The 23,299-nt window shown below is 47.9% G+C and overlaps 9 protein-coding genes across 9 annotated transcripts; 3 read left to right on the top strand and 6 right to left on the bottom strand.

Moving 5' to 3' along the window:
* Positions 1–705: 705 nt before the first annotated feature.
* Positions 706–2,711, bottom strand: UA08_04574 (hypothetical protein; the record flags this gene model as incomplete). The annotated part of the gene is made up of 2 exons (XM_020266859.1): positions 706–2,492; positions 2,549–2,711. 2 exons carry the CDS (start codon positions 2,709–2,711, stop codon positions 706–708), a joined length of 1,950 nt encoding a protein of 649 aa, XP_020120309.1.
* Positions 2,712–3,922: 1,211 nt separating this feature from the next.
* Positions 3,923–5,056, top strand: UA08_04573 (hypothetical protein; the record flags this gene model as incomplete). The annotated part of the gene is made up of 2 exons (XM_020266858.1): positions 3,923–4,869; positions 4,942–5,056. 2 exons carry the CDS (start codon positions 3,923–3,925, stop codon positions 5,054–5,056), a joined length of 1,062 nt encoding a protein of 353 aa, XP_020120310.1.
* A 299-nt stretch (positions 5,057–5,355) lies between these two features.
* Positions 5,356–6,107, bottom strand: UA08_04572 (hypothetical protein; the record flags this gene model as incomplete). Its single annotated transcript, XM_020266857.1, has 2 exons — positions 5,356–5,834; positions 5,894–6,107. 2 exons carry the CDS (start codon positions 6,105–6,107, stop codon positions 5,356–5,358), a joined length of 693 nt encoding a protein of 230 aa, XP_020120120.1.
* Positions 6,108–6,622: 515 nt separating this feature from the next.
* UA08_04571 (hypothetical protein) lies at positions 6,623–7,541 on the bottom strand (the record flags this gene model as incomplete). The annotated part of the gene is made up of 7 exons (XM_020266856.1): positions 6,623–6,745; positions 6,809–6,828; positions 6,908–7,010; positions 7,072–7,227; positions 7,292–7,326; positions 7,386–7,413; positions 7,500–7,541. The coding sequence occupies 7 exons, from the start codon at positions 7,539–7,541 to the stop codon at positions 6,623–6,625; spliced, it is 507 nt and encodes a 168-aa protein (XP_020120121.1).
* Positions 7,542–7,857: 316 nt separating this feature from the next.
* On the bottom strand, positions 7,858–9,989 carry UA08_04570 (hypothetical protein; the record flags this gene model as incomplete). The annotated part of the gene is made up of 5 exons (XM_020266855.1): positions 7,858–7,989; positions 8,058–8,511; positions 8,570–9,105; positions 9,166–9,272; positions 9,332–9,989. The coding sequence occupies 5 exons, from the start codon at positions 9,987–9,989 to the stop codon at positions 7,858–7,860; spliced, it is 1,887 nt and encodes a 628-aa protein (XP_020120124.1).
* Positions 9,990–10,972: 983 nt separating this feature from the next.
* Positions 10,973–13,453, bottom strand: UA08_04569 (hypothetical protein; the record flags this gene model as incomplete). Its single annotated transcript, XM_020266854.1, has 1 exon — positions 10,973–13,453. One exon carries the CDS (start codon positions 13,451–13,453, stop codon positions 10,973–10,975), a length of 2,481 nt encoding a protein of 826 aa, XP_020120125.1.
* An 876-nt stretch (positions 13,454–14,329) lies between these two features.
* On the bottom strand, positions 14,330–17,236 carry UA08_04568 (hypothetical protein; the record flags this gene model as incomplete). Its single annotated transcript, XM_020266853.1, has 7 exons — positions 14,330–14,458; positions 14,522–15,456; positions 15,513–15,538; positions 15,607–15,805; positions 15,872–16,299; positions 16,651–16,854; positions 16,932–17,236. The coding sequence occupies 7 exons, from the start codon at positions 17,234–17,236 to the stop codon at positions 14,330–14,332; spliced, it is 2,226 nt and encodes a 741-aa protein (XP_020120122.1).
* A 277-nt stretch (positions 17,237–17,513) lies between these two features.
* UA08_04567 (hypothetical protein) lies at positions 17,514–18,584 on the top strand (the record flags this gene model as incomplete). The annotated part of the gene is made up of 3 exons (XM_020266852.1): positions 17,514–17,619; positions 17,674–18,202; positions 18,269–18,584. 3 exons carry the CDS (start codon positions 17,514–17,516, stop codon positions 18,582–18,584), a joined length of 951 nt encoding a protein of 316 aa, XP_020120123.1.
* A 641-nt stretch (positions 18,585–19,225) lies between these two features.
* On the top strand, positions 19,226–22,929 carry UA08_04566 (hypothetical protein; the record flags this gene model as incomplete). The annotated part of the gene is made up of 8 exons (XM_020266851.1): positions 19,226–19,272; positions 19,325–19,417; positions 19,498–19,782; positions 19,852–21,535; positions 21,619–21,708; positions 21,783–22,233; positions 22,291–22,699; positions 22,764–22,929. The coding sequence occupies 8 exons, from the start codon at positions 19,226–19,228 to the stop codon at positions 22,927–22,929; spliced, it is 3,225 nt and encodes a 1,074-aa protein (XP_020120257.1).
* Between the last annotated feature and the right edge of the window lie 370 nt (positions 22,930–23,299).

The following is a 23,299-nucleotide window of genomic DNA, read 5'->3' as shown; positions in this document are numbered from 1 at the left end:
TTGCCTCCATTATTGCCCGTGATCGAATAAACGGGGATTTTATATGTCAAATTACCTTTGAGTTGTTCTGTCGTTACCTAGGTACTCTATGACTATCAACCTTTTCTCTGTCCTACAACAGTGGATCTAACTGATGCTCTTGGTCTGTCCGGTCTGTCTTAGTATTCATAATTATGGGGAATTGCATTGGTTATGCCCAAAAGAGCCTGGACTAAGTCTTCATCGGACTTGATTTTCTACTTCGTTAGCTTAATTCTCTATTCTGAAGGAGATGTGTTTGCTAGTTATTATAATAATCCTAATGACTTTCTATCAAGATTATTCATTTAAGAAAATATCAAGCTAAATAAATTCTATGTGCATGACGAACTATATAGCAAGGGCCAGAATCACACCGTCCTGCTAAAAGGCGCTAAAAGGAGTTCTTATGGAATCACCCAGACTATGAGCGAGCTGCTAAATGATCTGCAATGCTCCAAAAGAATCAAGAATAATAGACCAAAAAGTATCGTAAAATCAACATTGGGTATATATAGAAAAAAAGTATACATAGTCTCCGACCAGGACTCATTTATTTTTCCTTCCTCTATATTTGTAGGAAGATGTATATCGTGTCGTGTCGTGTCCATTTCATGCCATATATAGAAAGAAAATAGTGTGTATCTCCCTCTTTAAAATGGTAAGAGAGGAAAAAAAAAAAGGCAATTACAATTTATTTTCAATTTCGTCCATTGTCAAAAATCCCACAAACGCCCGCTCAATGAATCCTTCCCATGCTTTATTCGATTTGCTCTTTTTGCTCTTCTTGTTCTTTTTCTTCTTATTTTTGTTGCCAGGTTTTCGAGCGTTATTTTCATCGCTATCTTTTGGCGCTGACATATGTGATGATGACGATGACGATGATACGCCCTGTCCTATTTTTGTAGCTAGATTATATATGCTGGGCATGGTTAGGTCGGGGAGTTTGTAAACGTCGTCCTCTGCCGTGTGATACTCCAGTTCGTAATGTAATTGGAGTACCTTGGATAGGGTGCCGTTTTCGGCATTCTCAATATTCTTCTCAGCCTGAGTTGTGTTGGCAAAATACTGTGCGTAATTCAGAAAACTCAACGGTTGCCTGGAATAGGCAGGTCCCGGAGGAGCACTTTTGGCTGGCGGATCTGGTATGGGCGACTTTTTAGGCTTCTTTTGAATATCAATCTCACGCTCTGCCCAGGGTTGATTTTTGTCGTTTCCATTCCTATGAACCTGTGTATCTGCCCATGTAGGGGTCTGTTTCAAACCGGTTATGTCGTATTCAACCACGCGGAGAGTCGGGTAGTAATTAGGAACTACGCTGGGCGAAACAAGCGAGAGCGAGAAACGTTCTGCGTATTCACCACCAATTTTCTTGAAGAACTTTTCCTTCTCTTTCTTCTTTTTGCTCTTCTTTTTCGTCGTATCAATTTGATCATCTTCTAGAAATGACCACTCGTCCTTTAGAACGGATGAAGGTGGAGATGGGAGAGCCCCCCACAAGTCGCGAAGGCTGCTTAGATAGCTGGTCTTGGACTGAACTGTGAAATTCTCATAGTTGTTTTCCTCAACAAATGGCGCCACGGACTCACCCCGAAGAAGGCAATCTATGTCCACGTCTTCTGTGTCTTGAAACGTAAAGTGATCGATGTTCATGTGTCCGTATAGACTGCCAACCACAATGTCGCGGTATTGGTGTAGCCATAGAGTGTACTTCTGCCAGCAGCTCTCATCCCACGCCTGCTTGTCCGCAGATCGCACAGGAGGGACATGTCCCATGATAATAGCTTTCATGCCTCGCTCACGAAGAAGCTGCAGCTGGACGCGCAGCCATTCCATTTGATGGTAGCCAGGTTCTGATTCTTGTGCACATCCGTCCACCGCTTTATTGGAGTCAAAGAAGTACAATGTATTCAGACTAAACACCGAGAGCTTGTTGGGAATGACCTCGACGTGGAACCATCCACCCTCCAGGAAGGTATGACGCTGCTCTTCCGGGATAAATGACTTCCACAGTTGATACAACTTCTGGGTCCAGCGATTTGGCCCTTGTTCAAAGATGTTGTGCGGCATAACGTCGTTGTTGCCAATATTTGGCACTATGGGAATGGTTAGGGCTCCGTTGGGGTGTTCATCCCGGTGGCTGAAGACTTCTAGAAATTTGTTCGCGATGGCCGCATTGAACTCCTCGATCTGGTTTTCGGTGCGTGGGATGCGCTCGTCGTTGTCGTGGCGGGCAGAATCTCCGGTCCAGATCACGAAATCGATCTTATCTCTCAGGTTCTCGTCAATCCAGTCGAAGGTCTGATCGATCAGTAACTGTGGCGAGTCGCATTCGGATCCCGGCGAACCAAGGTATCCCGCGGTGCCATCCCCATGGTGGCAGGCCTCGTCATCTTCAGTTAATGAGCCGGGAACGTAGAAACGGTCTAGGTGTAAGTCTTCATGCGCAGTTAGCGTCTGTCCAGCAACTTTTACTTGGAAAAACAAGAGGTTCAAGGAGAAATGTGCTCTAAAGATACCATGAACATACCAGTGATGTGGAGGAATTTTCCGGTCAGTTTTCTAGGTGCTTCTTTGGCATTGGTATGGAAATCCAGCCCAGCATTCATCGGCAGCTGCTCCGGCACAGCCAGAGGCGAGGCCGTAACAGTGATAGCTGCAGACGCTGCAGTTACAAATAGTCGTAGCCGCATTCTTGCTGTTTGCTCGTCAATGACTCGATTGCAATTGTTTAAAAGCCCGACTCAGCGGGGCCATGCACGCGTGATAGTTAGATCATCCAGGGTCGCAAAGAGAGAAGAATGAAAAGAAAGCGCAATTGATAGCCTAGCAGTAGACGTGGCATAAAGCAAGACGACGGTGTTGCTGCAAGACCAAGAAGTCAAAAATAATCTAACAACGACGTCAGCCCGCAGGAGCGGCGCTGTGATTGGCGGGAAGCCCGACACGCGAGCCCTAAGTCGCGATTCTTCAGTTTGCACAGTAACAGCAGGACACGGAATGATATTATCAAAGTTGATATGTATACGGTTCTTGAACAGGCATCTATCTATATATTTATTCATCAAAAGACGCGCTCAGGATGACAGTTCAGCGATCACACGATCCCGCACCACATTCAGAGCACGTGCTTGCAGGACTGGCCAGCGAGCCTGCTCAAATGTTAACTGTTAGTTAACTGGTCGCGTGAGATCCTACACAGTCTAGTCACTAGCACAGTAGCTCTACGACCGAAGGAATAGCGACCGACTAGTCAGTGCCTAGGATCTACTCACGGCGCCACCAGGGTACTCTATTGAAGCCACCAATCTATTGTACATATAGTAATCCTACAGGCAACAGAGCTGAGAGAGTCCGGAGTAGTTAACAAGCGTACGACTGTGACACAGACGTCTGCTGCCGCACGTGTCACATATGTTTATGTTTCGTGGCAAGGGCCTCGGATGAATTCAAACATAATTAACTTTGCGTTGCAAAAAGTGAAAACACAGCCTGAAAATTTTGCGTCCCCATTTTTGTACCCCCGCAAGCGCCAGGATTGTAAGTTCCGGATATTGTGTCGGTAATTTACAGCCACTCAGTAACCTACCGCGATGTTAGCTACGTACGAAAATTACGGTACTGAAATCACCGAAATATTTTCCATCCACATTTGCAGAACCTCGGCGCAACTAAATGCACGGTAAGATGTTCGTCCGATCAACCCAAACGAACATTGAAGTTGGATGAGAGCGAATATAAGAAGGGAGAGCTGTCGAGGACTTTTGTACTTGTTATTCACTATTCATTATAAATCAAAAAATGACTGGCACTCCTACGTGCTTTCATTACCATCAGCACTACCATTTAAGGCAATACTCAGGTAGGGCAACGGTCAACCCTACGGACATAAAAGATTAAAATCATGTGGAAATCAATTTTACAACCTCTTCACCCTTTACGTCTACCGCCACCGGACTCTTTCCACAACCAAACCATCCTGATTACAGGCGCAAACACCGGAGTTGGTCGAGAAGCAGCTCGCCATGCATTGTCCCTTGGAGCATCAAAAATCATCATGGGTGTCCGATCAGTGGAGAAGGGTGAACGGGCTCGAGCAGATATTCTCTCCACAGTACCTACCGCGACAGAGCCCAGTCTCGAGGTCTGGCATCTCGATCTGTCAAGCTTCCAGAATGTAATGGCGTTTGTCCGCCGAATGAGAGATTATGTCGAGAAGCCAGGCAACAGGCTTGATACAGCAATTATGAATGCGGGTTTGGCCTCTGGAGAATGGAATAAGTCTCCGGACGGGTGGGAGATGCATGTCCAGGTGAATGGGCTTTCCACGGCCTTGCTTAGTCTGGAATTGCTACCTCTTTTGATATCTTCTTCTTCCCATGGCACTTCAGATCATGCAAAGAAAAACACAAGAGGACAGCAAACCTCACCATCAAGACCACATCTGGTCATCGTCAGTAGCGATGTTCACCAAGGAGTTATATTCCCGCAACGCACTAAAACAAATATTCTTGCGGCATTGAATGATAGGAACCAGTGGGAAGAGTTGCAGGCAAAAAACGTGGTTGAGCGGTACGGAGTGAGCAAGTTATTCAACCAGTGGACAAACATTGAGATCGCGAAGCTGGTGCCCATTGACTCGCAGACTGGTCTGGAGAAGGTGATAGTCACAAGTGCGACACCGGGATTCACTCAGAGTGAGCTTTTAACGCGCGAGAGACCCCCTTTTATGCTGAAGCTCATACAAACACTGTTTGCGCGTACACCGCCGCATGGGGCCATGGCGATTATCGATGCTGCAGTCAGAGAGGATGGACATGGGAAATGGCTTGAAAACCTCAAGGTGACTGAGTGAGTACCCTTGTGTTTCTTGCGCAATTTTGATGTTACTGTTTTACTTTTTAATACTAATACACTATTTAGCCCAGGTTATATTGTGAGCTCGTCGGAAGGACAGAAGATACGTGAACAAGCTTGGAAAGAGATTCTGGATGTGCTGAAGCGAGTTGATCCAGACTTGAAGCTGAGTTATACTTGAGAGCATGCCAGTTTCTGTACTATTACTTCATATAATTATCTGCCCATGTTCCCTGTGAAGGCTAAATCGTTGTTAATCAAGACCAACCTATTTCATTAAGGTGAAAAAGCGTCGTAATCACGCAGCATATATCATATAGACTATCTCAACATCATGAATTACAAACACACTATACACTATTCATCTTCAGAGCGTAGCGCGTAATATTATTTTGTGTACAACTCGACACACAGGAAACAGCTCGTAAATGCCAGAAGATCAACTCAAAAACACTCTTCGTGGCTGTACTGCCTGCCCATCTATTCCGGCTCGGAGTTCGCTGGCATCTCGGATGGGCTAGGTTTGGTATTCTCTAGTTCAGCTCTGGGAACTTGCACATAGGACGGCTGATATTGGTATGGCTGCGGAAGCGTCGGTTCTGTGACATTCTTCTTTCGGCTCCGTCGCGTAAATAGGATACCGGCCCCAATGCCAACTATAACAGCAACGGGAATGCCAACACCAAGTCCAACCTTTGCACCCGTCGTTAGCGCACCCGAGGACTGCGTGTTGTTCGAGGTGGAAGAAGGGGTAGAGCTCGCGGTAGACGTAGATGTTGGTCCGACGGTAGAAGATGTTGTGGAAGCTGATACCGTTAGGTTAAAGTTGTGGCTTTGGGCAGCCTCTACGCTGTCTCCGGTGATGTAAAGGACGAAAAAGAACTGATTGGTTGTTGCCAGGCTTTGGTTCGAAGCGAGCGAGAGAACCCATGGATATTGCCATAGGCCGCTGTAGTTACCTACGCGTCCTTGTCAGTCATGCACACAGAGCAAGGCCAATAGGAGTAGTAGGACTTACGAAAGATGTCATATTGTTGGCCTGTATCCGCCTGCTCCATAACCAAGTCAAGGGAGTTGCTTTCGCCATTGTACGATGCCCATTGTACGTCGAAGTTGCTACCGAGGGTGTATACGGTATTGGGGGTATCGCCGGCCGGTGGTGGGGGATTTGTGAAGTAGTAACTGTTGACTGCTAGAAAGAAGAGCCACCAGAGATACCAGATGGTTGGCATTATTATCATATACCTAGGTAAATGAATATGAAAGTCGAGGCCAGAGATCCGACATAACGAAGGAACGAATTGTGCGTTCCGTGCTTCACAACCCGGATTTATATTATACTCGGACTCCATGACAGTGCATGCCGCACTGCCTAGCAGGCTAGGGACAATATAGCTTGTCATGGTTGCAGAGAACCAACCTCTGAAGCAACGTTTGACTGCGTGATTGGGCGGATGATGAGGCTGGCGCTTACATCTAGTTACTTAGTTCGGGTCTAAGATTAAATAATGAACCGCCCCGTTGGCTCTAGGGACTTGGAGGGACTTTGATTTGGCACTGAACCTGAGAAGAATATAACTATAGTAATAAAATAATTTTAGGTATTTCATTTTATTTTTTGACATGGTGTTCTGTTCGAAATACTCACACTTCTTGGCCAATAGGCATGTATATATGACATGCAAGGAGATACCTGGTATGCTCTTGCATACTATCGTTTCTTTGCAACAAAAGTAGTGACACTGATCTAATTTGTTGCAACCTGGCTAACCTTGTATTCGACAATGGTTTTTTCGCCTGTCTTGGTAACGAAGTGACCGGCGCCGACAAAGACTCCATTCTCCAGGTCCTTGTATCTCTCATCGCCAGTCTAGATTATGGTTATTAACTGCTTTCACGCGGACTGCATCGAATCAGGGAAGAAAGGACATACCTCAACGGTGAAAGACGTGACTGACCAACCGATTTCTCAACATCAGTATCGTATATCAAACATATATCTCGTATTTTCACAAGATAGAGCATCACATACAACTATCACCATACGGGGTTTCGGCATCACCTGCCTCACCCGAAAGGGCTTTCGCAACTCCCTCGGTTACATTCACCGTTCCATTGTAATGAAGATATAACAACTATACAAGTGTTCAGCTCCGGCATTTTTATTCGAATCTACCAAGCAAACGGCAGACTTACCGCATCATCATGGGTTTTGACAACGCCATGCGCATCTAAACGCATTGCCTTTCCATCAGGGTCACGGCGGATATAATCATTGCCCGTGCCGACGAAAGTTGCATTGATTGCAGGAGTGAAGCCAGGTTCGGAAACGACCGTTCCACCGACCATAGGCTGGATTATGTCGTCACACATTACTTTCTATGCTTTTTTCCTTCGTTTCTCGGTGTCAACTTACCACTACGACTAGGGCTGCTTGGCGGTGATTGCTGCCTGTGTGAATGAGGACCTGGTCAGTATGATTTCTCGTGGCGACTCCTTCTCAAACGTACCGACGGGCAATGCTGCGTCGACAGAAACCTGCACAGCGGCGTCAGCACATGTTTGAATATTGAAACCTGGATGAGATGCATCCGTGACAAACGGCCAGCGGAATTCGAACTTACGCGGACGGTAAACGCCGGTTTGAGAACAGGGAAGCCAGACATGGTGGACAAACGGACGGAACAGCCAATTAGCAATAGTGGTTACAGTTGAGAGGCTCTTTTGCTTGGTGGCTGATCAGGGCGTGGGTTGATGTTCAAGACAAGACGTGGATGAGTCATGAGGGGGAGTTGCCGAGGCCGGGAAGAAGAGGGGTCGAATTTTCTCCATCTTCTGTCTGGCTCCCTACGCCTTACTGGATATTGGAGTGGAAGACATGAACTCTACGCTGACAATCTCCCTACATTATCCTATATGACGAGTCCCAGACCTGCAAGTTCATTTCCAGAGTATCTGATTGAAAACTGGACAGCCCCCTCATTATTCGCTCTTTGGAACAAGCCCTGCTTCGGCAGCTTTAATCTGCAACGCCAGGAATTTGGAGTAAATTCGGCATAAGGCCAGGTTGCCTCCCATATACCAGAAGTTGGGATGCCCTGACGGACGCCACACCTGTTGATATTCGATTGCTATTAGCACAGCGCCGTCCGTAGACGAGAAAAGACGAGAAAGATACTTACACCTCTCAGCTCGCCTTCCTCGTCCAGATCCCAAACATCCTTGCACCGATCTGCCACTTGATCACCAAGCACTTTCCGGACCGTCGTGCGCATGTTGTCGTAGCCTGTCGCCAGCACCACCATATCTGCCGGCAACTCTGTGCCATCTGCCAGAATCAGGCCATGTGGTGTACATTCCTTGACGCCATTGGCTGACGTGTGTACCTTGATTTTCCCCTCGGCAATCAGGGAGCTACACCCGACGTCGATATAGTAGCCGCCTCCGCGCGTCATGTATTGACGGAAAATGCCGCTCTCGTCAATGCCCTTGTAGACGTCGAAACCTGCCCTGGCCAAGCCATCGAGCATGGGTTTGTCTACCTCGGAGATTCGACGTGTAAGGTACACGTCGAATGCGAATGCAACTTGGTACGGGAGTGATTCGGCCCATATATCGACTTGTTCGGTTGGCGGTCTTTTTGATATTCAGTTTTTGAATCGTTCAGTAAGCGGAGGGAAATGGATTAACTCACCCCCATTCATCATGTTTCCCCTCATGCAGCATAAATACTCCCTTGTCAACGGAAATCACATATGTCCCTCGTCTCTGTAGCATCGTGACCTCTGCGCCATTCTCGTAGAAGTTTTCGGCAATATCGTGTCCACTATTACCAGTACCGACAACAATGACTTTCTTTCCTCGCACATCATACTCGGACGCATCTTTGTGCTGGGAGCCATGATATATGGTTCCTTGGAAAACCTCTTGTCCTGGGAAAGAGGGAATCTTAGGCTCACCGGAATGCCCAGTTGCGAAGACTACATGCTTAGGATGTAAAGTGCGTATGAAGCCATCTGGCCTACGGACCGTGACCGTCCAGGTAGACGTGTGGTCGTCGTAGCTGGCAGAGGTGACGCATGTGTTTGTCCAGACGTTGAGTTCCATGAGACTGGCGTAGGCTTCGAACCAGTCGCCGAGCTTGTCCTTGGGTGTAAATTGGGGCCAGTTCTTGGGAAAAGGAAGATAGGCCATATGTGTGAATTCAACAGGGTCGTGGGTTGTTAATGTCTGCGTTTAATCAGTTGATAAGCATTTTGACCAGGGAGCCCTTTAAGAGACATTACGTACTCGATATCTCTTTCGCCAGTTGTCTCCTATTCGTTCATGACGATCCACAAGCAGAGTCGACACTTTAAGAGACTGAAGACGAGCTCCAAGATTCAATCCCGCTTGCCCTAATGGATAGTCAGAGCCATACCATTCCGTCATCGAATGATAGTTAAAGTCCACATACCAGCACCAACAATCAGGACAGTTGGTTCCACGCCTCCCTCGAACTTCATTTCTTTCTCCCTCCTCTCCTTCCAAGTCCCTCCAGCGGAGCCATTTGGCATACTATCCAGCGTTCCATACACCCTCCTAGGACCAAGGGGTTCCTCAACACCCTTCAACTCCTGCAAAGATGTGTACACTACATACGCCTTCCAATTCTTCCCATCGTCATCCAACGTTAACCGCAATATCCCCGATCCACGCCCTATCTTGGTCTCGAAATGGAACATGGAGGCCACAAAGTCGATTCCGGGTACACCATTTTCCGGACTGTCGATATGGGGCATATATTTCCCCTCTGTCTGCAAGGAGAAATTGGATATCTGGGCAAGGGGCTGATGTTTCTGGAGGAAAGAGGCTATGTTCGTGGCATAGCGGATGGTACGAAAGTCCCATTGTAGAGCGATGTGATCACGCCAGTAGGAGTCATCATGGAATAGGCTGTTGATCTGGTCGACCCCTAAGCCCGACGAAAGAGTGGCTTCAAGCTTGGTGAGCCATTGTTGGGCAATTGCCTGCGGGTCGACATTCTCGGTGGAAGAGGAGGCTCGAGGAGGCTTGGGTAGAGAGATGATGTGGTTTGCTCTCCTTTCCGCTTCGGTGAGAGTAGCAGGCGCCATTCTTATACCAAGGTACTGTCTGGAGGTCTTCAATATCAAATACCTAGGTAACACTTAGGTAGGTGGATGGGCGTACAGGCCTTATTTATGCCTGAGATCCCTTGAACGTTGCTTATTCTGGCATTCTCAACATAGAAAGTCAAGCGACGAGGCCACATCCAGCCCTGGAGGGAACAGGAAACCCTGAAGATCCAGGATAAACCCCGAGCTTGATATGGAGTACTACCCAGGTACGTGATGACCTCGCAGGAAGGGTCCCTGTACGAGCATTTGAATAGCATCTCCGCTTCCCCGCATGAAGCCACTGCACCGAGTAGCAATTAGTTACACAAATATGATAGTTCGGTCGGAAAGAGAGTTGCAATAGATATCCCAAGTCTTCCAAGCCCATGATTATATGCACAATTGTGCACTTTTCCTGTCTTGTGCCATGTTGGTGATGAACAACAGTGCGGGGAAGCTCGACCGATAGGAAAGTATGCCGAGCCACGTCAAGCGGGGGAGTCGGCGAAGCTGCCCTTAAGAGCCTCTTAGAATATCAGATCAAAAAAAGAATCGCTCTCTTGCCCTTGAAAGGCTGTATTTATGTACAAACACAACGACCGGCACAAAAGATTTATTACACCCAGAACGCTAGTCCGACCACCACCAGCGTAGAGAGATCAGATATAAGAAGAATAGTAGAAATGATGAGAAAAAAGAGAAACAACAGCCCTGGAACGCCTGTCAATCCAACTTCCAGACTGAGGTGAATAAGAATGGGAGAGAATTATATCCGAGCCAAGAGAACAGAGATACCAAAGAATAAACCTCCTGGGTGACAAAGACAAATGATGTACATCTAGAGAAATTCTAATCCCATACACAAGAACGATAGTAATGAACCAAACAAATGCAAGGGCCATAAAGAAAAGAAAGAAAGGAAAAAAAACAAAAAAAACAAAAAAAAACAACAAACCAAGGCTCATCGTAAATTCATTGTATTATGATTCTTCCGTAGGTATCGATGGCAGCCCATCGCCTTCCTCGTTAACGTCTCCATTATCAATCACCAACTGCACATCCTTGACCGGATGCAACAACATAGGCGGCAGGCATATCCTGCCCTCACCAGCCAGCTCTTCCTCTTCACCACCATCGTTGTCGACTTTATATCCCAGCCAGCGGCGGTAAAGATTAGGCGAGAATCCCGCGGAATAGAACCACGTAGTACCCCGGAAATTGTGCTCGCGGTCGCCAAAGATCGATGTGCGAGCCCCACCAGAAGCACCATTTCGGCCTCCGTTGAAGACAGCCTCCACATATCGTGGTGGCCATTTGCGGTCGATGTACACCGAATGAGGAACATAGACCGCTTTCAAACCATGATGTAGTGCTGTAGTTGCCGGCCACATTTCGGAGAACATTGTGTGTCGCTTCATGCTTGTCTCACGGTGCATGGTCATGAGTAGTTTTCGAGAAAGTCGAGACGCTGTGATGATGGCAGCGCGACGTTCTGGTAACCCTTCTTCCCGATTGTAGCCAGTAACGTCGTTTCGGAGCAGCCATGTAGTTCCTTCGGGGTCGTACAGTGGATTGAATACTATGAGATCGGCTTCTTCCCCAACACCCCATTCATACTTATCCTTCTCCATACTCGTGGGAGGTATTCCATCTATATCGAGCTCCAAGATGTCGCTTTCATGTGGACGCGCTGGGCCCCATATGAAATCCTCACCATGTCGGCCGTGGTCCTTGTGATTGGGATCAGCCTTGGCATCCGCGTCCTTCACTGCACTCCAGATGTTGTTGGGACTGTTGGTGCCGAGTTCCGTTTGCACGCGAACAGTGTGCATAAAATCATCCCAAGGCCCGTGTACGCTGGGAACATAAAATCGAGAATTCCGCTCCCATAGGCCCTTTCGTGGCTGCTGGCGCGCCCAACTGCTTGCCTTGTCAAATAAATGGTACCAATGCCCGGTGTTGCGAACATCCATCTCCCAGTTCCAGACATAATCATACTCCGGGTGTAGATAAGAAAAATACTGGACAGGCATGAAAGTGCTGCGGTACACACCATGAACTGGTAGCCCACGCTCGAAACTTTCTTCCAAGCCACCATATATTAGATTCATCTGTCGTTCTGACCATAGAATTCCCATCCCCTGGAACTCTTCCGGAAGAGAATCTCGAAGGACACGATCGTATGTCTTTTCGTCAGACCAAATCTGCAAGTTGTCGTCTTTGACGTGAATCAGGAATTGCACGGTGAATTCACCGCCAGTCATCAACGACAGCTCCGAGATCAGAGATCGCAAGTAGAGTATATCCTCAGTGGTGTAATGGTATTCGTGCCAAGTTCGGATTAAAACTGCCGTACGTGGTAGATGGTCCGTACCGTGGACTTTATCCTGAGGGGCCGGGAGGGTTTCTAGATGGGCTTTTGGAGCACCAATTGGCATGGCAAAAGCACGATCCATGCGAGGGTCCCCAAGGTCAGCGAATCGGTGACGGTTAGCAATGATACAGCTATTCTGAGCCGCAGCCCAACTGACTCCACGGAAGTCGACAGGTGGATAATCATCCCAGACACGCTCGGAACCTTCGCGCTCGCCTTCCATGCCAGCACCACTGCCGCCCTTCCTAGCACCGTATCCGAGCCCATATGGACCGAGACGACCAAAACGATCGAAGCAAACATCGTCACGCATGCCTAACATTTCGTTGGAGCCCATGATTGCTTCGGGGAAACCTTGAGGCACACCAGGGTAATATTGTAAATAAGGTATCCTGACCTGGTTTTCCGCATCGAGGAAACATTCAACCTTTTCGCCGAACTTCGCAATGTAATCCTCTGACTTGTAATCCGGATAGGGATTGAAGGGAGAGCTAGTAAGAGGGATATTCTCCGAGCGCTTTTGCACAAACTTTCTAGCTTCCTCTTCTTCGCCCTGTTTTTCTTGTCCCTTTCCTCCATTCTCTAGCAGGGAGTCTTCCATGGATGGCGTTAATTCGTCACTTGGAGCACCATCTCCCGGGTACTCTGGCACATTTTCCTTCCGCGATACCAATGTTCTGATGCCTCCATGATAACGTTTCAGGAATGGGAAGCTTTCCCATACGTGTGGTTTCGGAGCGGGTTTCGACATTTCAATGGGCACTTGTTCCGCACTTCCAAACAGGGTGAAGCGGAACAAATTGAGGACGAAGAGGAGTAGTGCGACGAAAAGGGCGAGACAAAGACATCTCATCAATCGATGCGGCATGATGCCATTCCTCCGCGGCCTTCGCCGCCGCGAGGGACTGGGCAACATGGGAATATGCGAGCTCAACGAGCCCGAGGTGACGCGGGACGTGTCGGAGTATACGATTTCGTCGTCGCTGGGGAAGGAATCATAGAACGCGGGCGAGGGAGCCTTCTCGGGGTCTGCACGATCCTGCGGATGGGACCATTGATTCGGATCTCGGAATCGCGACTTCGACATGGCATGTATGTACCGACGGTCGTCAAGATGACGCCTTCTTTTCTCCCTGGTCTAATTCGCACAGCCCGCGAAAGTTAGTGCGAGCGACCAAAGAGCCGGTGCGCGGGAAAATGACGCCTCGTCCACGGCGGAGCTTTTGGAGTTAATTGCCTGCGGTAATAAGGCTAGAGAGCATGATAACACGGAATGGATAAGTGATATTGGACAATAAGCGAGGAGTGAGTAGAAGAGGCTAGGAGGTAGGTAAGCATAACATGAGAAAAAACCAAGTGAGAGGAGTAGATAGATGTTGCTAGTAAAATAGAAGCGGCAACAATAATTAATAGGAGCAGATGGTGGAGCAGCAACACCGCCGCTGATTGAGGCCCATCGCTCGTTCTCCGCGATCAGCCTGGGTCATCAGACCAATGGCTGGACGGAAGGGACGAAATTGTTGCTAGGGAGCTGTGCAGTGGGACAGGAACATGACAGTCCAATCAGAAATGTTGTGCGTCTGCCGTCCGGCCAACAAGCCATGTGAGTGGCTGACAGGGCTTACTAGTGGAGACAGCGCAGGCTAAGTTGGCGAATAGGAGAGCGCTAGCGGAACAGAACCCGCAGTGCAAATTGCTCTTATTGGTTGATCGGCCGCGGCTCTCACGCTAACTTCCACTTGGCCTCTTGCGGCGGTCGAGCCTTGCCTATCGCGGGAAGGACCGTCTTGCCTCGTGGTCTGCAAGCGGCTTCCTGCAGAGTCGTCAACCTTCCGCTTTCGGTCTAGCCTGCTTCCCCGTTGTCATGGTTTCCACGCCGAGTAAACAAGGCCCGACCGACTATCTAGTATCTAGTTACTCATCCAGTATCAACTAGTTACAATCAGCAAGCCACTGCTAGTGGCTAGGCATTGCTGTTTAGACTCTCGCGCTCACGCTCTAGCCCTAAAACCACCGATGCATGCTCGCGACTTAACGGATGGGACCGCATGAAGCAACCGCCGACGACCCCGACTCCCGCAAGCGCGACATACTGCATACAGTCCGTTAGCTACAACAGAGTTGCTCTCTGCTCCAGGGCGATGCAATCACTTACCATAACCCACATGCTGGTTAGGGAATAGTGGAAGGCATGCCTCGCGACCGCCTGTTGCGCCGGGGGTAATGCATTGACGACGTCAATGTTTGCTGCTGCGCTCCCGCCAGAGAGGAGATTCGCAAGGGAGGGGCCGAGAGCTGCAGTAAGGCTTGGACCTTGCTTCGCCATTTGGTCCTGGAACACCACGGATCCTAGAACTATAGAGATGGCGCAAGCTATGGTTCGGACAAACCCAATGGTTGATGTGGCTGTAGCAGCGTTGTGATTTCCCACAATCGCTTGCAAAGACAATAATGGCGCCTCAAAATTGAGACCGATTCCTGCTCCGGATATGATTTGGAATGCCATTAGCTTCGGCCAGTTGAGGTAAGTATCGAGATTGATGAGCAGCCCGACACCGAGTGCCATCAAAATGAATCCCAGATACGATGTCGGCAAATAGCGCCCCGTTTTTTGGATGAACAGACCTGTCAACGCTCCCGAGATGCTGATGGCCAAGATAAAGGGCAGGAAGTAGACTCCAGACATAATCGGACTGATGCCTAGTACAGCCTGGAAATAAAATGGGAGATAATAAGCTTGTCCCATAAAGACAAGTCCGTGGCAGAAGCAGAGGAGAAACGATCCAATTCCGGATCTGTATCGGAAAAGCTCCATCGGAATAACGGGGTACTTTGCAAGCTTTTTCTCGTTAACGACAAACAAGGCGCCGGCCAAGGCGGAAAAAGTAAGAAGGCAAACCACAGTTGCCGAGCTCCATGGACGAGTGACGCCGCCAAAGTCCAGACCAAGAAGAAGCATGAGGGTGCTGCCAATAACCAGAGACCCGCCTGTCCAGTCAACGGCCTTGAGGCCTTCCCATATCGGGGTCCGAGGAGAGCTCAGCTGGAGGGAGAACCAGAGCAAGAAGAATACTGCGCCGATAATTGGCACTGTCAAGTATCAGCCGCGACGTTCTTTCATGGTTATTTAGGACTTCCAGGCTTACAGTTTAGATAAAAGCACCATCTCCATCTATGAAAGATGGCCAACTCAAATCAATCATACTTTCCCGCTGTCGTGAGATAAAGGGACCAACTCACGATAGTTTTTCTGAGCACACCCCTCCAAGAACAGGTCCCACGCCGCTTGCCAATGCCCAGACAACGGACAGTAATCCGAAATAGAGGCCACGATCTCTAAGAGCGAACAAATCGCTCACACAGATATTCACCAAGGTATTCAAGCCAGCAGCGCCCACTCCCTGGATCGTTCGTCCTGCAAGAAGCATCCCTATTGAATCTGCCAATGCACAAAACATGCTGCCCACAAAAAAGATGACTAACCCAGCCAGTAACAAGGGCTTACGGCCCCAAATATCCGAGATCTTGCCCCATGTCGGCGTCGTAGCTGTGTTGGCTAATGTATAAGAGCTGCCAATCCACGTGTAGCCCGAAGCTGAGCGAAAGTAGCTAGCGATACGCGGAGAAGCGGTTGACATGATAGTAATGTCTAGCGCGGAGACGAAGATGCTGGCGCTGAGCGATAGCATGATGACGGCAATGCGCGAGGGTCTCAGGACTCTTTCTGGTTCCGGTTCTGATAACATCCCATTGGTGGCAGGGACTGTAGGTTGGGCAACAAGATCTTCCGGCTGTTGCTGTTGCTGTTGCTGTTCGTTGTTGATGGTCTTGTCTCCGTTCATTGGCGCTGCGAGTCGTTGAAGCTCAACGTTCATCCCTAAGGGAAGGCTTCCACTTGCGATTGCTGTACTCACCATCTTTATTGATATAATGCTGGATATTTCATTCAGGTAATCCCATGCCCAAAAGCAACGAATCTAACATGAGGAGGAGCTGCATCACGTAGCTTGTCGGAGGCTCGGAGACCGACGGATAAAAAACTAGTCCATGTTGGGCGGCTGATCGGATGAGCTGAGCTCAGCCAAGAGCGACCGTTGATGTTTGATAGAAGCAAAAGTTAGTGCGTAGAAGAAAAGCACAGGTATACGCAATGCGTGTAAACAGCCTTCTCATGACGGAATGGTATCTACATCTAGGTGACAATCACTGTCGCTGCTACATCCCAAGCACGCGGAAGGGGTACAACATGCTGTCTTATTATTGCTTCGTTGTTCTGTTACATACTGTTCGACAATACGCGCGCTGGCTTTGCGCTCCCAGTACAATTCTTGTGCATCGATAAACCAGATCGTGGGCAGGCATTTCGGATTCTGAGCGTAGAGACCCTGTCTGAAATGGGCGAGCTTGTCCTCTGGTCGACAGAAACCATCTAGGCCACCATCGGAAATATGATCGCTCATGAGGCAGTGGATCTGACATGCGCGGGGACTTTATAATCTAGCTCCATGGACAATGGATTCCGGTGCATCGGTCGTCGCTCGGGATAGAATTGGTTCATGGTTCACCGTTCGGCGTCGTCGACAACTTTCTCTACCTCGCTCTCTGAGAATCGATGGAACAGCTTACGAAGCCCCGACTCATCGTCTGACTTGGGCGACTGAACGTGGAGCACAGGCACATCGAATTCGTAGACGTCCTTCCACTGTTTGTTTTCCGGGGCCATAATGTCGACTTCAGAGTAGGGAAATGCTCGGCGTTGCTGCAGCTTCGACAGGGTCAACTTCGCGTTGTCGCATAGACCGCATTGCGCGCGAGTAAAAAGAGTCAGCCGGGCTGCGTTAGAGGCGCGTAGGGCTCGAGTAAAATGCATTGTTGCAGATAAGGACCAATTCGCCGCAATTCCAACGCGGAGGAAGGAAGACGGGCAGATGTCGATGGAATCCATGGAACATTCGAGTGTCGGAACTAGCCATAATAGGCAGTCCAGATCCCCGCAAAGACGGTTTTTCTCCGCCATTTTGCTTCATATATTCCGATAGACGCCTGTTTGTGGTTCTTTCAGCTCCAAGAGTGTCATTTCAATTGCTGCATTTTGTGACTCGTTTTTTTGTTCTGCTCTCACCGTTCACAGCGTTAAGACTCCCGCGATGGCGGACAAGTGCGTTCACAAGGGTTGCGGCAAGGTCTTCACCGATCCAGACGAAAATTGTGTCTACCATCCGGGGCCTCCAGTCTTCCATGAGGGACAAAAAGGTATCTCTACATGACTCTACAAATATTTGAAACTTCTAACGCCGATTTGCATAGGCTGGAAATGCTGCAAACCCCGCGTTCTCACTTTCGACGAGTTCCTGAGCATCCCACCTTGCACGACGGGTAAACACTCTACAGTCGACGATACACCGCAAGGAGAGCCCAAGAAGGATGAGGGCGCCGTAGCTGCAGCGGCAACTGAGCAGCCAGCTCCAGTGACTCTTCCAATCGCTACCACCACCTCTGCTCCTCTTCCTACACCGGCAACCAACACAGCGGCCGCCGCGCCTCCGCCAGAACCAGAATCCGATGACCCCTCCCTTTCGATTCCTGCAAATGCAACTTGCAGGCGCAAGGGCTGCAACGCCACATACAAACCAGATGTGTCTCGCGACAATGAGGAGTGCACCTACCATCCAGGACAGCCGATTTTCCATGAAGGCAGCAAAGGATGGTCCTGCTGTAAGAAGCGAGTCTTGGAATTCGATGAGTTCATGAAGATCCCCGGCTGTGCGGATAAGAAGAGACATTTATTTGTGGGCAAAGGAAAGGCTGCGGGAGAGGAGAAAGTAGACGACGTCCGGTGAGTCGCTTTTGTCTTATATTTTGCTTCGAATGGTTTACACTGACAGTAATTGATTTGCTATAGCAATGATTTCTACCAGACTGCAAGTACTATCAATGCATCACTATATCTGAAAAAGATCGACAAGGAAAAAGCAAAGGTCACTTTCACGGCAAACACTGCAGACTTTGATCTCCCTACCAGTGACAACAAACGCTTTACAAAGACATATAATCTATTCGGGCCCATCAACCCAGAGACATCGTCGTATACTATTTTCGGCACTAAGTTGGAATTGAAATTGACCAAGGCCGACGGACAGAGTTGGCCTGTGTTGCGCAGTGACGATAGATGGACGGGCGAGCGCATTCAGATTGGGAAGGCTGGCCGTGTTGCCTAGGAGTAGTCGTACATGGCGAGGCTTATATTAAATCTTTGGGGTTATATAGTATGATTCATGAACTGGTGGCATACAAGGAGTTATCATTTTCGTTTTCGGTTTGGGGGATGAAAGTATTTGGGAAATGCTGAGATACGTCTCAAAATAGAAATTAGAACTTACCAGAGACTTTCTAAGATATCAAGCATTCGACAACCGCATCTGGAATATCAAAGTATATATTCATCAGAGTCCAACGATTGGCCAGGATGTCCCTGGGGCTAGCCCTAAAAGGAACTCAAACATCTTTATTCCAGCAGAACAGACACGCTCGTTACTGTACCTACAATCGGGTCTCTTGGTAGCATCGACCATATCAAATATGCATACGAATTATTTATACATTCGCACTTAGGGAAACTCCCCTCTCGCCGAGAAGCACCGAGTAACCATGACGCGAATATGGAACATTGGCCGGCAATCTGTCCCGATGGGCGACCTCATGCAGTTTCTGCGACTTCCATCGCAAGTCTTCCTTGCCAATTAGAGCTATAGAGAACGGATCAGCATGAAGATAGAGTACCCTGAGGACAACTTCTGGGTCTGATCCTTGTTCCTGAAGTTTGGACTGGACCATCAATCAAGGAAAGTGGCAAGTGACAATGGCTGATTCAGAGACTCCAAGTACCACTGCAGCCAGGCTGTCGAAGTTAGCTAACCCCAAGAACTAAGCTCCGAGCAAAAACTAACCATTGATGCAGGAAAGCAATTCTACTATCATGGCGGACATTGCGCTCGCATACATTCCTGGTTATCATGAAAGCTGCTCTGCCACCCACTGTCGTAGTTGCCATGTAAGAAAGAGTCTTTCCTGCGACGAGAGACGTGCTGGTACATATCATGACCTGCTTTTACTAAACTTTTTCCTTGATAGGTCCTTGTCTGATTCGATTTTACATACCACCGGTAGCACTACCCATATAGCTGCTGCCGCAGTGATCATATCTCATTGTCTCATGCCTCGCGGCAAGTTTCTCAAGATCATGATCTTCAATATTTTGGCATTGTGCATGGCCTTCTTATTTTCATGTCTAGCGCTCTATTGTTCTGTCAAGGCAGGGGAGCATAACCGCCGTATTCATGCTCCTAATCACGCAAACAATGGATATAATAGCGACGCCAACGCTGTCGCTGCTATATGGCTCATTGTAACAATCTGGTAAGCTTTTAATGATTTCAAATAAGATGAGTTAACCTCCAAATATCAATAATCTTTCTTTTCATCCAGGATAGCAAATTCAGTGCGTTCGTGGCGTCCGGCGGAGCTGCAAAATCCCGTTATTAGCTTTTCATTCTTCACGGCCGTTACCATTACCCATTTCGGTAATTATTCAACTTTTGATGAAGGCATTGATTACACGTTGAAGCTCTTTGATAGTATACTGATTGGATTTGCAATTGCCTCTGCTGTCTCATTATTCATCCTTCCTATTACTAGCCGCGGCTTCTTTTTCCAAGACGCAAGAGACTATGCTTTACTGATAGAGTCTGTGCTTCAAGAGCAAGCTGCCTTTGTGGGAGACACAGTGGAAAATTTAGCTGTGTGGTTTGCTCATGGGAATTTGAGACGAGCTCAACAGATGCAAAATCGGCCAAATGACGAAACTGTGGATGAAACGAATTTCCCATCTAAATTACATCCCTCAAAACAAAAAGTGCAGACAACAATGGCTAAATTGGACTCTCTATTCAGCAAATTACAGTACGATCTGTTGTATTCACGGAGTGAGTTTGCTATAGGGAAACTGCGTATCGAAGACCTCGCGAAGATCGAAGAGTTACTAGGTTCTGTTCTTTTACCAATCTCCGGCATCTCGATGCTTCCAGGTATCCTTGAGATGCACATCAAATACGAAAGGCACCAACAAATGAAAATGATGGCGAATGACCCGGATGAAGAAGTTCTCATGAAGCAATCAGAATTACGAAAGGCAGTAGATACGCTTCAGGAGCACTTATCCGAGACAGCTGTCTTGGGTACTACGGGCATTCAATACTTTCTCCTAGTGATGGAATTAATGACCCCCAAACAGTTTCAGAAACAGCGGAAACCTGATGCAGCATTCGCTATTCCAAAGGACGAGGAATCTGGCAAGTTTGCCTTGAATCCCCTAGAGCCATATTTCGTCGTCCGGTTTGAACGCACAATGCATGAAACGTTTCGCCGGCGTAGGCACTTCCCGGCAACATTGTCGTCCCTAGCTCTGTCTGAAGTCAGCAAGGACTTTGAAAACCGTTCCTTATCCACAGAAAATTACCGTGACCTTATCACATCCAGTTCTAATATTCGATTGGAGTTCTTTTTGATCTTGTACATGAACCACATGCAGGATCTTCTGCTTCACGCCACGCATGAGATTCTCAAATTTGCAGACAGCAAGGTAGCAGATGGCACGATGAAATCTTACCGACCAATTCTACCTAAACATGGATCTATCAAGCAATTGCTCTCTATTCTCAAGCCAGAAGACGGAAAATCCGACGTCGACCAGCCGTCCAGCTCTATATCAGATATTGGCCAGGGAGAAGAGCGTACTCACCTCCCAGATCCCGAACGTCTGCCCCCAGCCAATATGTGGGAGAAAGGCAGTAACGTTCTTCGCTTGATTGCTCGTGGACTAGCGTCCGAACACAGCGTCTTTGGTTTCCGTGTTACTGCTGCTTCATTCTGTATTGCGATTCTAGCATTCCTCCGGCGTACTCAAGATTTTTTCTTTCGAAGGAGATGCATTTGGGCCGTGACTGTCATTATCATCAGCATGAACCCGACTAGTGGAGAAACATTCTTGATGTTGATGAGCCGCATTCTCGGAACAGCTGTCTCCTTGGTGCTAAGCCTGATTGTCTGGTACATCGTAGACCAGAACTTTCCCGGCGTCATCATCTTTCTTTACTTTGCAAACATGATTGAGGTAAGAAGTCACCGCAATGTCTCGATTGCATATCTTGTATGAATAAAGTCTGACATCCTCATGTTCCAATTACGCGGAGATAGTATTATTTCTACGTCAAGCATCCGGAGATTCTAGAACCCTGTGTTATCGCCATCTTGGCTCTAAATGTGATCATTGCATCCACGTTGGAAGTGAGTATTCTTCTTTTCTTTCTCCCCTTAGTTTTCTCACTTGGTCATTAGCATTGACGTATTAAAATGATTAGGAGCACAAGGGAGGAAGCGGGCAATCCGCGTCAGCCGGATTACAACAAAAGATGCCAATCTACATCTTTGGCCCATACAAACTGGCAGCGGTGATAGTGGCTTGTGTCATCATCCTCTTCTGGACCATTTTCCCATACACAAGCACCGCAAAATCCAAGCTACGCAGAATGCTTGGTCATAGTCTCTTTATCCTGGCACAATTCTACAGCGTGACACATACGAGCACCGCACTATGGATGAGCAGTGGGCTTCCCGACGGTATACGCGATCGTGAAAGCCTTTCACATCGGCTTGTAAAAATAATACGGAAAATCTTCAGGAAAGAGATGGTATTGCTCGACGAGTTACGGAATCACAGCCGGTTCACCGTTTTCGAGCCTTCGGTTGGTGGAAAATTCCCGAAAAGAATTTACGACGATATTATCGCGGAGATACAGAATGCCTTGTCCAGTATGTCGTTAATGGTTAAAACGACGCAATCTATAGAAAAGCTACTGCCATTCCCAGTACCTCCATCACCTCCTACGGATTATGCCGAGGAGGCATCTGCAAGTCAAGAGCAGCAAGAAGAAAAAGAAGAACAGGATACCAAAAAGGAAAGACAACAAGAAGAAAGACACGAACAGAACGAAGAACCCTGGTTCACTCAACTAGGAAAAATAGCATTACAGACCACCGACTTTAAATCCGCCAGAATCTCATCTTTCCTCTGCCATTTATCGGCATCAGTCACTAATAATCAGCCATTGCCCCCATATTTACATACGCCACCGTCATTTTTGTTGGCGCGTCGAATGCAAAAGATAAATAAGGAATTGCTCCATGTGCGTCATTTGGAAGATCCCACCTTCTCGGCTTTCATCTCCCTGGAGGTTCTGAGGTCGGTGCTTGCGTGGTGTATGAAGGATCTTCTGAGGTATTCTCCCATCTTCTCTTTGATAGCAGTTACATGTTTACTTATTTTCTTTCTATTTATCTAGGAATATTAAAACATTAGTTGGTGAACTGAACTTCGAGTATCGCATTTCTCAGTCAGAGACGCATGGTGAATCATCGCGTTTGGTTGCTGGAAGACCACCCGGTGAGAATGGTGAAAGTGAAGGTGACGATGATGATAATAATACGGATAGCAACAGTAGTGGCTAAGGTTGCAATTTGAGTTGAAATATGATCACCTAATTTGATGGTTCTTTCTTCCCTTTTATTCCCTGTGGCGCCCAGATCCTGTTATCGAAGTATTCGCGCATTACATCCGGATTTGATGATAATGGTGGTGGTGGGGGGTGATGTGGTGATGTCCATAGTTTTCTCAACGACTTTCTTATAGTGGATTCCATCAGCTCGTAAGCTCTGTACAAATATCTCAAATATCGCCATCTTGTCTTTCTTCCTCTTGGATGAAGTCTTATTCTCCTTGGACTGGGCATAGTTATTTGTCTCATCCCTCACTAAATGAGGGTCGCCGTGGGCCTAGAGACTGAGATTTTTTGAATGAACACTTCCCTTCTCGAGACAA

This window comes from Talaromyces atroroseus, assembly GCF_001907595.1.
Source record: "Talaromyces atroroseus strain IBT 11181 chromosome Unknown scaffold_5, whole genome shotgun sequence".
NCBI classification, from domain to species: Eukaryota; Fungi; Ascomycota; class Eurotiomycetes; order Eurotiales; family Trichocomaceae; genus Talaromyces; species Talaromyces atroroseus.
Note: the sequence above shows the minus strand (reverse complement) of the source record. Positions and strands in the feature narration are given on the sequence as shown.